At 46.7% G+C, this 12,265-nt stretch overlaps 1 protein-coding gene across 1 annotated transcript in view; it reads left to right on the top strand.

Moving 5' to 3' along the window:
* LOC144487239 (uncharacterized) overlaps positions 1-12,265 on the top strand; it is a gene marked incomplete at its 5' end in the record, with an annotated part of 190,749 nt that overhangs the window by 54,617 nt on the left and 123,867 nt on the right. Inside the window, 2 exons of the mRNA XM_078205315.1 lie at positions 4,866-4,942; positions 5,036-5,200. Of these exons, the coding sequence (XP_078061441.1) occupies positions 4,866-4,942; positions 5,036-5,200 (242 nt within the window). The remainder of the gene's footprint in view (positions 1-4,865; positions 4,943-5,035; positions 5,201-12,265) is intronic.

Below are 12,265 nucleotides of genomic sequence, written 5' to 3'. Positions count from 1 at the left end.
CTGTTAAACCCGTCAATGAAACAGCAAAGAGACTGGGATCATCATTCAGAGCAAAGGGAATACTGGGAAAGGGAAGATGCGCATTCTACAGAGTGAAGCATGGGGAATATTGGGAGAGAGACACTGAGGTGTGACACAGGAAAGAACAAGGTATTGGAGCTGTTTGCAGGCTCCAAATCGGACAAATCTCCAGCTCCAGATGAATTGTGTCCCAAGCTGCTGTGGAAGGCGAGGAAGTAGATTGCAGGGGCTCAGACGACAGATAATGTGGTTCTGCTGTTTCAGAAGGGTTGTAGACATAAGACATCATAAACGACAGACCAGTGAGTTTCACATCAGTGGTAGGTAATCCATTGGAGGAAATTCTGAAGGACAGCATCTATTTCCACTTGGAGAGGTTAGGTCAGCATGGCTTTATCGGAGGGAGGTCATGCCTAACAAATTTCATTGATTTTTTTTAGGAGGTGACCAGTTTTGTGGAGTCAGAGTCATAGAAGTTTACAGCATGGAAACAGGCCCTTTGGCCCAACTTAACCATGCTGCCCTTTTTATAGAAATCATAGAAATCATAGAAACCCTACAGTGCAGAAGGAGGCCATTCGGCCCATCGAGTCTGCACCGACCACAATCCCACCCAGGCCCTATCCCCACATATTTACTTGCTAATCCCTCTAACCTACGCATCTCAGGACTCTAAGGGGCAATTTTGAACCTGGCCAATCAACCTAACCCGCACATCTTTGGACTGTGGGAGGAAACCGGAGCACCCAGAGGAAACCCACGCAGACACGAGGAGAATGTGCAAACTCCACACAGACAGTGACCCGAGCCGGGAATCGAACCTGGGACCCTGGAGCTGTGAAGCAGCAGTGCTAACCACTGTGCTACCGTGCCGCCCAAATTTTTGTAACCCCTAAGCTAGTCCCACTTTCCCACGTTTGGCCCATATCCCTATAGACCCATCTTATACATGTAACTGTCTAAACGCTTTTTAAAAGACAAAATTGTACCCGCCTCTACTACTACCGCATCTGGCAGCTTGTTCTAGATACTGACCACCCTCTGTGTGAAAGAATTGCCCCTCTGGACACTTCTGTATCTCTACCCTCTCCCTTAAACCTATGCCCTCTAGTTTTAGACTCCCCTACCTTTGGGAAAAAATATTGACGTTCAAGCTGATCTATGCCCCTCATTATTTTATTGACTTCTATAAGATCACCCCTAAGCCTCCAACACTCCAGAGAATTACAGCACAGGAACAAGCCCTTCGGCCCTCCAAACCTGCACCAACCATGCTGAACTAAAACCCCCTACCCTTCTTATCCCTCCATTCCCATCCTATTCATGTATTTGTCAAGACGCCCCTTAAAAGTCACGACCATATCTGCTTCCACTACCTGCCCCGGCAGCGAGTTCCAGGCACGCACCACCCTCTGTGTTAAAAACATGCCTCATACATCTCCTTTAAACTTTGCCCCTCGCACCTTAAACCTATACTCCCCAAGTAAATGACTCTTCCACCCTGGGAAAAAGCTTCTGACTATCTACTCTATCCATGACCCTCATAACCTTGTAGACTTCTATCAGGTCGCCCCTCAACCTCTATCGTTCCAGTGAGTACAAACCAAGTTTCTCCAACCTCTCCTCATAGCTAATATGCTCCATACTAGGCAACATCCTGGTAACTCTTTTCTGTACACTGTACGCTCTCCATATAATTTAATATTATATTTTTCTAACAGAGTGACCAGAACTGTACACAGTATTCCAAGTGTGAAAGCCTTTGAAAAGGTCTCACATAGGAGTCTTATAAAGAAGGCAAATGAACATGGGATACAGAGTAACTTAATGAGGATTAAAAATTGGCTTAGTTGTTGTAGACAGAGGGTGATGACAGAAGGTTACTTTTGTGACTGGAAGCCAGCGTCTAGTCACGTACCACAGAGATCTGTGCTGGGTCTGATATTATTTGTCATTTATATTAATGGCACCAATGACTATGTTGAGGGGCTGGATGAGTAAGTTTTCAGATGACACAAAGATTGGTCGGGTGTTAATTATATATATGAATGTGTTGGGTCCAGGAAGATATAGATGGGATAGTCAAATGGGCAGATCAGGGGCAGATGGAATTTAACCCTGAAAAGTATGAGTTTGGAAGGAGTAATTTGACAAGGAAGTATTCAATGAATGGCATGACACTAAGAACTCTCTGAGGAAAAAAGGGACCTTGGCATGTTTGTACATAGATCACCGAAGGAAGAAGCACAATTAGTAGGGTGGTGAAAAAGTCATATGAAACACTTGCCTTTATTATTGGAGGCAGAGATTACAAAAGCAGGGAGGTTATGTTGGAGTTGTATCGGACTTTGGTGAGGCCACAGCTAGAGTCCTGTGTGCAGTTCTCGTCACCACATTATCCATCCACTAGGATGCTGCCTGGGATAGAACTGTTAAGTTATGAAGAGAGGTTGGAGAGGCTTGGGTTGTTCTCACTGGAGCAGAGAAGGCTGAGGGGCGAGCTGATCGAAGTGTACAAGATTCTGAGAGACATGAACAGAGTGAATAGGGAGAAGCTGTTCCCCTTAGTTGAAGGGTCAGTCACACGGGCCCAAGTTCAAGGTGAGAGGCAGGAAACTTAGGATGGATGTGAGGGAAAATGATTTTACCCAGAGGGTGGTGATGGTGTGGAATGTGCTGCCTTGGTGGGTGGTAGAGTCAGGTTGCCTCACATCCTTTCAAAAGTACCTGGATGAGCACTTGGTATGCCATAACATTCAAGGCTACGGGCCAAGAGGTGGTAACCAGAATTAGGTATGAAGGTCAGGGGATTCTCACGTATCAATGCAGACTTGACGGGCTGAAGGGCCTCTTCTGCACTGTTTCATTTTTCGATTCTGTGACTGAGAGGAAAGTGACTTGCTGGGATGGGTGGCAATATGTTTAAACATGTTAAAATTCAGGGTGCAGTACGAGGCCATTCGATCCATTGTATCCATACTGGTTGAAAAAGCAGAGTGCCACCTTCTAGCTCTGTGAGGTTCACACCACTCGGTGTGTGGAAATACTCCTCCTCAGCGCCCCCCACTCAATGTTCCCACAATTATTCTCAATCTTTGCTCCCTGGACATTGACCTCTCTGCAAATGAAAACCGATTCTTCCTAATCCACTCAATCCAGATACCTCCTGATGTTATATGTCAGAATGAAATCTCCCCTCCTGAATAAAATGTTCCAACATCTCATAGAATCCCACAGTGTGGAAGAAGGCCATTTGGCCCATCGAGTCTGCACCAACCACAGTCACACTAGGCCACATCCCCACAACCCCATGCACTTATATTGGCTATTGCCCCTGGAGGAAACTGGAGCACCCGGAGGAAACCCACGCAGACATGGGGAGAATGTGCAAACTCCACACAGACAGTGACCCAAGCCGGGAATCGAACCCGGGTCCCTGGCACTGTGAGGCAGCAGTGCTAACCACTGTGCCACCGTGCCGGCCATCCTCATCAATTGTCTCTACCAGACTCTTTTGGTGATGTGGTGACCAGAACTGTACACTGTACTCTATTTGTGCTCTAACAATTGTTTTATACAATTAGAGAAACACCTCCTTCCTCTTCTAATCGTGTCCTTGATCAATAAAGAAAAATCTCTACAGCATCATCTTGAGCACCTTATTTTCCTGTCGCGCTATCATCAGCAATCAATAGACATATACTCCAAGATCCCTCTGCTCCACCACTCACCTCAATATCCACCATTCATTGTGTGTTCTCCATCCAGTGTTTGTCCTCCCAAAACCCATTCCCTCACACTTCTCCACATTGAGTTCTATTGCTCACACATCTACCCACCTGACCAATCCATCGATATCTTCCTGCTGTTTACAGCTTTCTTCCTCACTATCAAGCGCATGAACGATTTTCATCTCTGCTGCAGACATCTTATTCATGTCCCCAACTTTTAATTCCATTTCATTGACACTACCACAAGAACACAAGGAACTCAGTACAGATCCCTCTGGAATTCCACTGGGAATAACCTTCCAATCTCAATAACCACACTACCCACAACCCTTTGCTTCTGACATTGAGACAATTGGCATCCAACTCTCCTTCCAATTTCCTGACGAGTGAGTCTTGTTTGACCTTGTCAAAGCTCTTGCTAAAACCCTTGTGGACTATATCATATATGTTACACTCATCAACTCTCCATGTTACTTTGCCAATCAATGTAATCAAGTTATTGAGACTTGACTTATTTGAACAAATCCATTCTGACTCAAATTTATTTAAACCTTCCCAAATGATGATTTCTATTATTTCACAGAATTATTTCCCATTATTTTCCCACCACAGACATGAGGCTGAATGCTCTGTAATTACTCCGGCTGTCTCTTAATCAATGTCATTACTTTTCCAGCTCCACATCTATAGGCACAGTTGATGGGTGAAGATGCTTTGTGTCTTTGTTACATCTTCCCTTGCTTTCCTCAGCAGCCTCCGGTATGAATTGTCTCTGCCTGGGGACATATCCACTTTCAAGGATGGTAAACATCTTCATATTTCCTCCCTCACTGAGCTAATCTCATTTAATATTTCACACACCTCTTCCTTAAAATAATGAAATAACAAAAATAAAATGCTGGAAATATACAGCAGGTCAGCCAGCATCTCTGGAAATAAACAGAGTTAATGTTTGGTGTTGTGATAACTCCTCTGCTCTGAAGATGGTTCGTCACAAAGGGTAACGTTATTCTGTTTCTCGCCGCAGAGGCTGCCTGACCAGCTGAGTATTTGCAGCCTCTTTTTATTTGGATTGCATCAGTACAGCGATGAACTGTGTGATTGTCCTTTCAGTCCTGGTAGTTCGACCATTCCTGAGACTGTTGTTCCAGCAAGACGTTGCTCCACACACGCCACAGGCTGGTTAAGAGGTAATTTCAGACTCTGTTACATCAGATTGACATTGACTGTCCAACACAATTCACACTGGAGACACTTTTCAATCTTTCTATTCCTCATTTCAGGATCTCATCCCAGTCTGCGTGAAGGGATAGTAAAGAGGACAGTTTGTTTTCACTGGAGTGGAAACACCTGTCGCTGGCACCAAGAAATAAAGATCAAACGCTGCTCCAATTTCTTTGTTTATGAGTTGAAGAAGCCACGTGTCTGTTCCCTCGCTTACTGCACAGGTACATTGGTGTTTGGAAATGATGTAAAGAGAAAACTCTGGGATGTACCAGCTCAGCAGCTCAACTGACAAAGTTACACGAGAGCCTCTGTTTCGTAAGGGACTGACACTCAAAGTATAATTTTTAGCAAAGGGAAATGATTCAGACACTCTGATAGCCCGTTTGTCGCCCTTCACTCACTCACTAACCTTCCTGCACAAGGAGGGAAATTAAAATAATTAATTCTCAAGGAGTTGTGGAATAGACACTTTGAGAATGAAGATGTGATTGGGCATAGTCAACATGGATTAATCAATGGTGAATCACGTTTGACAAACATGTTGGAGGTTTGTGAGGATATTCCTAACATAATTGAGAAAAGTGGATGCAGTGTTCCTGGAGTTTCAGAAGGCTTTTAATCAGGTCAGCAATGGAAAGTTGGTCAACACAAATAAAGCGTTGGGATAGGAGGTAATATACTGGCATCGATTAAAGATTGGTTAACAGGCAGAAAGCAGAGTGGCAATAAACAGCTCATTCTGGCGTTAGCAGCCTCTGACCAGAGGGGACCACAAGGGGTGGGAAAAGGAATTGTAGTCCGGAAGTCAGTGTTGAGGGTAGTGAGGTATTGGAGAAGGTATCAAGGTCAAGGGTGGGTACCAGTAGACAGGGAGGTGGGTTGAAGTGTGTCTACTGCAATGCAAGGAGCATCCGAAACAAGGTAGATGAACTTGGGACGTGGATTGGTACTTGGGACTACGTCGTTGTGGCCATTACGGAGACATGGGTAGAACAAGGACAGGAATGGTTGCTGGACGTTCCGGGGTACAGATGTTTCAGTAACTATAGGGAAGCTGGTAAAAGAGGTGGAGGAGAAGCATTGTTAATCAGGGATAGTTTAACGGCTGCGGAAAGGCACTTCGAGGGGAATCTGCCTACTGAGGTAATATGGGCTGAAGTTAGAAATAGGAAAGGAGCGGTCACGTTGTTAGGAGTTTACTATAGGTCCCCAAATAGTAATAGAGATGTGGAGGAAGAAATTGCTAAGCAGATTATGGATATGTGTGGGGGTCACAGGGTAGTTGTCATGGGGGACTTTAACTTTCCAAATATTGATTGGAACCTTTGTCGGTCGAATAGTTCGGATGGGGCAGTTTTTGTGCAGTGTGTGTGTGGTGAACCATAGATGGTTACCACTATGGGTACTTGTACATATGTTACTCTTGTTACTGTTGGGGTTAGGGTTGGGGTGTTCCACCTGTTAGCATTGTTCTGTGGTACACTCCGTTTGGCTCCGCCTTCTTATAGGAGTATAAAGGTCACTGCTACTTCCTAGTGGCCCTTAGTCTGGGATAGTATTGTTAAGCAGTATGCTCTTTTCTTGTTGCGAATAAAAGCCTTTATTCCCGGGTATGACCTAGCCTCCCGAGTGAATTAATCGCGCATCAGTGTGCAGGAGGGTTTCCTGACACAATATGTGGATAGGCCGACAAGAGGTGGGGCCACATTGGATTTGGTACTGGGAAATGAACCGGGCCAAGTGTTAGATTTGGTTGTGGGAGAGCACTTTGGAGATCGTATCAACAATTCGGTGTCTTTTGTTATTGCAATGGACAGGGGTAGGGCCGTACGGCAGGGCAAGGTTTATAATTGGGGGAGAGGTAATTATGATGCAATTAGGCAAGAATTAGGGGGCATAAGATGGGAACAGGAACTGTCAGGGAAAGGCACTAATGAAAAGTGGAACTTTTTCAAGGAACAAATACTGAGTGTCCTTGATAGGTATGTCTCTGTCAGGCAGGGAGGAAATGGCCGAGTGAGGGAACCATGGTTCACAAAAGAGGTGGAATGTCTTGTGAAAAGGAAGAGGGAAGCTTATGTAGGGATGAGGAAACAAGGTTCAGATGGCTCGATTGAAGGTTACAAGTTAGCAAGGAATGAGCTGAAAAAGGGGCTTAGGAGAGCTAGGAAGGGGCATGAGAAGTCCTTGGCGGGTCGGATCAAGGAAAACCCCAAGGCTTTTTACTCTTATGTGAGGAATAAAAGAATGACCAGGGTGAGGTTAGGGCCGGTCAAGGACAGTAGTGGGAACTTGTGTATGGAGTCAGTAGAGATAGGAGAGGTGATGAATGAATACTTTTCTTCAGGGTTCACCAAGGAGAGGGGCCATATTTTTGAGGAAGAGAAGGTGTGACAGGCTAATAGGCTGGAGGAAGTAGATGTTCAGAGGGAGGATGTACTAGCAGTTTTGAATAAACTGAAGCTCGATAAGTCCCCTGGGCCTGATGAAATATATCCTTGGATTCTTTGGGAGGCAAGGGATGAGATTGCAGAGCCTTTGGCTTTGATCTTTGGGTCCTCACTGTCCACGGGGATGGTGCCAGAGGACCGGAGAGTGGCGAATGTTGTTCCTCTGTTTAAGAAAAGATATAGAAATGACCCTGGTAATTATAGGCCGGTTAGTCTTACTTCGGTGGTTGGTAAGTTGATGGAAAAGGTCCTTCGGGATGGGATTTACGACCATTTAGAAAGATGCGGATTAATCCGGGATAGTCAGCACGGATTCGTGAAGGGCAAGTCGTGTCTCACAAATTTGATAGAATCTTTTGAGGAGGTAACTAAGTGTGTTGATGAAGGTAGGGCAGTTGATGTCATATACGTGGATTTTAGTAAGGCGTTTGATAAGGTCCCCCATGGTCGGCTTTGATGAAAGTAAGGAGGTGTGGGATAGAGAGAAAGTTGGCCAATTGGATAGGTAACTGGCTATCGTACTCCCCGAGTTGGAGATCTCTACTGCCTCCCGAAGATACACAAGGCAAACACACCCGGCTGTCCCATCGTATCGGGCAATGGGACTCTGTGCGAGAACCTCTCCGGCTATGTCGAGGGCATCCTGAAACCCATTGTACAAAGAACCCCCAGCTTTTGTCGCGACACTACGGACATGAGAAGACTTTGGCGGATAGGGTTAAAGAGAATCCTAAGGCGTTCTATAGGTATGTCAAGAACAGAAGGTTGGTTAGGGCAAGTTTAGGGCCAGTTATAGATGGCAGAGGGAAGTTATGTGTGGAACCGGAGGAGATTGGTGAAGCATTGAACCAATATTTCTCTTCGGTGTTCACGCAAGGGGACATGAATATAGCTGAGGAGGACACTGGGTTGCAAGGGAGTAGAATAGACAGTATTACAGTTGATAAGGAGGATGTGCAGGATATTCTGGAGGGTCTGAAAATAGATAAATCCCCTGGTCCGGATGGGATTTATCCAAGGATTCTCTGGGAGGCAAGAGAAGTGATTGCAGAGCCTCTGGCTCTGATCTTCAGGTCGTCGTTGGCCTCTGGTATAGTACCAGAAGATTGGAGGTTAGCGAATGTTGTCCCATTGTTTAAGAAGGGGAACAGAGACTTCCCCGGGAATTATAGACCGGTGAGTCTCACTTCTGTTGTCGGCAAGATGTTGGAAAAAATTATAAGGGATAGGATTTATAATTATTTGGAGAGTAATGAATTGATAGGTGATAGTCAGCATGGTTTTGTGGCAGGTAGGTCGTGCCTTACTAACCTTATTGAGTTTTTTGAGAAAGTGACCAAGGAGGTGGATGGGGGCAAGGCAGTGGACGTGGTATATATGGATTTTAGTAAGGCGTTTGATAAGGTTCACCATGGTAGGCTTCTGCAGAAAATGCAGATGTATGGGATTGGGGGTGATCTAGGAAATTGGATCAGGAATTGGCTAGCGGATAGGAAACAGAGGGTGGTGGTTGATAGTAAATATTCATCATGGAGTGCGGTTACAAGTGGTGTACCTCAGGGATCTGTTTTGGGGCCACTGCTGTTTGTAATATTTATTAATGATCTGGATGAGGGTATAGTTGGGTGGATTAGCAAATTTGCTGATGACACCAAAGTCGGTGGTGTGGTAGACAGTGAGGAAGGGTGTCGTAGTTTGCAGGAAGACTTAGACAGGTTGCAAAGTTGGGCCGAGAGGTGGCGGATGGAGTTTAATGCGGAGAAGTGTGAGGTAATTCACTTTGGTAGGAATAACAGATGTGTTGAGTATAGGGCTAACGGGAGGACTTTGAATAGTGTGGAGGAGCAGAGGGATCTAGGTGTATGTGTGCATAGATCCCTGAAAGTTGGGAATCAAGTAGATAAGGTTGTTAAGAAGGCATATGGTGTCTTGGCGTTTATTGGTAGGGGGATTGAATTTAGGAGTCGTAGCGTTATGTTGCAACTGTACACAACTCTGGTGCGGCCGCACTTGGAGTACTGTGTGCAGTTCTGGTCCCCACATTACAGGAAGGATGTGGAGGCTTTGGAGAGGGTGCAGAGGAGGTTTACCAGCATGTTGCCTGGTATGGAGGGGAGATCCTATGAGGAGAGGCTGAGGGATTTGGGATTGTTTTCGCTGGAAAGGCGGCGGCTAAGAGGGGATCTTATTGAAACATATAAGATGATTAGAGGTTTAGATAGGGTGGATAGTGATAGCCTTTTTCCTCTGATGGAGAAATCCAGCACGAGGGGGCATGGCTTTAAATTGAGGGGGGGTAGTTATAGAACCGATGTCAGGGGTAGGTTCTTTACCCAGAGGGTGGTGAGGGATTGGAATGCCCTGCCAGCATCAGTAGTAAATGCGCCTAGTTTGGGGGCGTTTAAGAGATCCGTAGATAGGTTCATGGACGAAAAGAAATTGGTTTAGGTTGGAGGGTCACAGTTTTTTTTTTAACTGGTCGGTGCAACATCGTGGGCCGAAGGGCCTGTTCTGCGCTGTAATGTTCTATGTTCTATGTTCCTACAGAAACCCAAAGCACATGGAGCAGTTGAACCAGGAGCACTCCTCGTTACAATGGATGTCTCGGCACTCTACACCAGCATCCCTCACGATGATGGCATTGCTGCAACAGCCTCAGTACTCAACGCCGACAACTGCCAGTTTCCAGATGCAATTTTACAACTCATCTGCTTCATTCTGGACCACAATGTCTTCACCTTCAACAACCAGTTCTTCATCCAGACACACGAAACAGCCACGGGGACCAAATTTGCACCTCAATATGCCAACTTCTTCATGCACAGGTTCGAACAAGACTTCTTCACCGCACAGGACCTTCAACCGATGCTATACACTAGATACATCGATGACATTTTCTTCCTTTGGAGTCATGGTGAGCAATCACTGAAACAACTATATGATGGCATCAACAAGCTCCATCCCACCATCAGACTCACCATGGACTACTCTCCGGAATTGGTTGCATTCTTGGACACACGCATCTCCATTAAGGACGGTCACCTCAGCACCTCACTGTACCGCAAGCCCACGGATAACCTCATGATGCTCCACTTCTCCAGCTTCCACCCTAAACACGTTCAAGAAGCCATCCCCTATGGACAAGCCCTCCGTATACACAGGATCTGCTTGGATGAGGCGGATCACAACAGACACCTCCAGAGGCTGAAAGATGCCGTCATAAGAACAGGATATGGCGTTCGACTCATCGATCGACAGTTCCGACGCGCCACAGCAAAAAACCGCACCGACCTCCTCAGAAGACAAACACGGGACCCGGTGGACAGAGTACCCTTCGTTGTCCAGTACTTCCCCGGAGCGGAGAAGCTACGGCATCTCCTCCAGAGCCTTCAACATGTCATTGATGAAGACGAACATCTCGCCAAGGCCATCCCCACACCCCCACTTCTTGCCTTCAAACAACCGCACAACCTCAAACAGACCATTGTCCGCAGCAAACTAACCAGCCTTCAGGAAAACAGTGACCACGACACCACACAACCCTGCCACAGCAACCTCTGCAAGACGTGCCGGATCATCGACATGGATGCCATCATCTCATGTGAGAACACCGTCTACCAGGTACACGGTACCTACTCTTGCAACTCGGCCAACGTTGTCTACCTGATACGCTGCAGGAAAGGATGTCCCGAGGCATGGTACATTGGGGAAACCATGCAGACGTTACGACAACGGATGAATGAACACCGCTCGACAATCACCAGGCAAGACTGTTCTCTTCCTGTGGGGGAGCACTTCAGCGGTCACGTGCATTCAGCCTCTGATCTTCGGGTAAGCGTTCTCCAAGGCGGCCTTCACGGCACACGACAGCGCAGAGTTGCTGAGCAGAAACTGATAGTCAAGTTCCGCACACATGAGGACGGCCGAAACGGGGATGTTGGGTTTCTGTCACACTATCAGCAACCCCCACAGCTTGCCTCCTGGACTTGCAGAATCTCACTGGCTGTCCTGTCTGGGGACAATACACGTCTCTTTTAACCTGTGCTTAATGCTCCCTCCACTCACATTGTCTGTATCTTTAAGACCTGGTTGGCTGTGGAGATTCGCATTCTAATCAGTATTCTGTAACTTGATTTTGTGTCTCTGTGCCCTGTTTGAGAGCAGATTTCCACTCCATCTGACGAAGGAGCAGCGCTCCGAAAGCTAATGGCATTTGCTACCAAATAAACCTGTTGGACTTTAACCTGGTGTTGTTAAAACTCTGACTGTGTTTACCCGAGTCCAACGCCTGCCTCTCCACATCAGACACTCCCAGGCCAGGTACAGCACAGGGCTAGATACAGAGTAAAGCTCCCTCTACACTGTCCCCATCAAACACTTGGGACACGGTGGACAGAGTACCCTTTGTCGTCCAGTACTTCCCCGGAGCGGAGAAGCTACGACATCTCCTCCGGAGCCTTCAACATGTCATTGATGAAGACGAACATCTCGCCAAGGCCATCCCCACACCCCCACTTCTTGCCTCCAAACAACCGCACAACCTCAAACAGACCATTGTCCGCAGCAAACTACCCAGCCTTCAGGAGAACAGTGACCACGGCACCACACAACCCTGCCACAGCAACCTCTGCAAGACGTGCCGGATCATCGACACAGATGCCATCATCCCACGTCAGAACACCATCTACCAGGTACACGGCACCTACTCTTGCAACTCGGCCAACGTTGTCTACCTGATTCGCTGCAGGATAGGATGTCCCGAGGCATGGTACATTGGGGAAACCATGCAGACGTTACGACAACGGATGAATGAACACCGCTCGACAATCACCAGGC

The sequence above is a fragment of the Mustelus asterias genome, unplaced genomic scaffold (genome assembly GCF_964213995.1).
Source record: "Mustelus asterias unplaced genomic scaffold, sMusAst1.hap1.1 HAP1_SCAFFOLD_661, whole genome shotgun sequence".
Taxonomy (NCBI): domain Eukaryota; kingdom Metazoa; phylum Chordata; class Chondrichthyes; order Carcharhiniformes; family Triakidae; genus Mustelus; species Mustelus asterias.
Note: the sequence above shows the minus strand (reverse complement) of the source record. Positions and strands in the feature narration are given on the sequence as shown.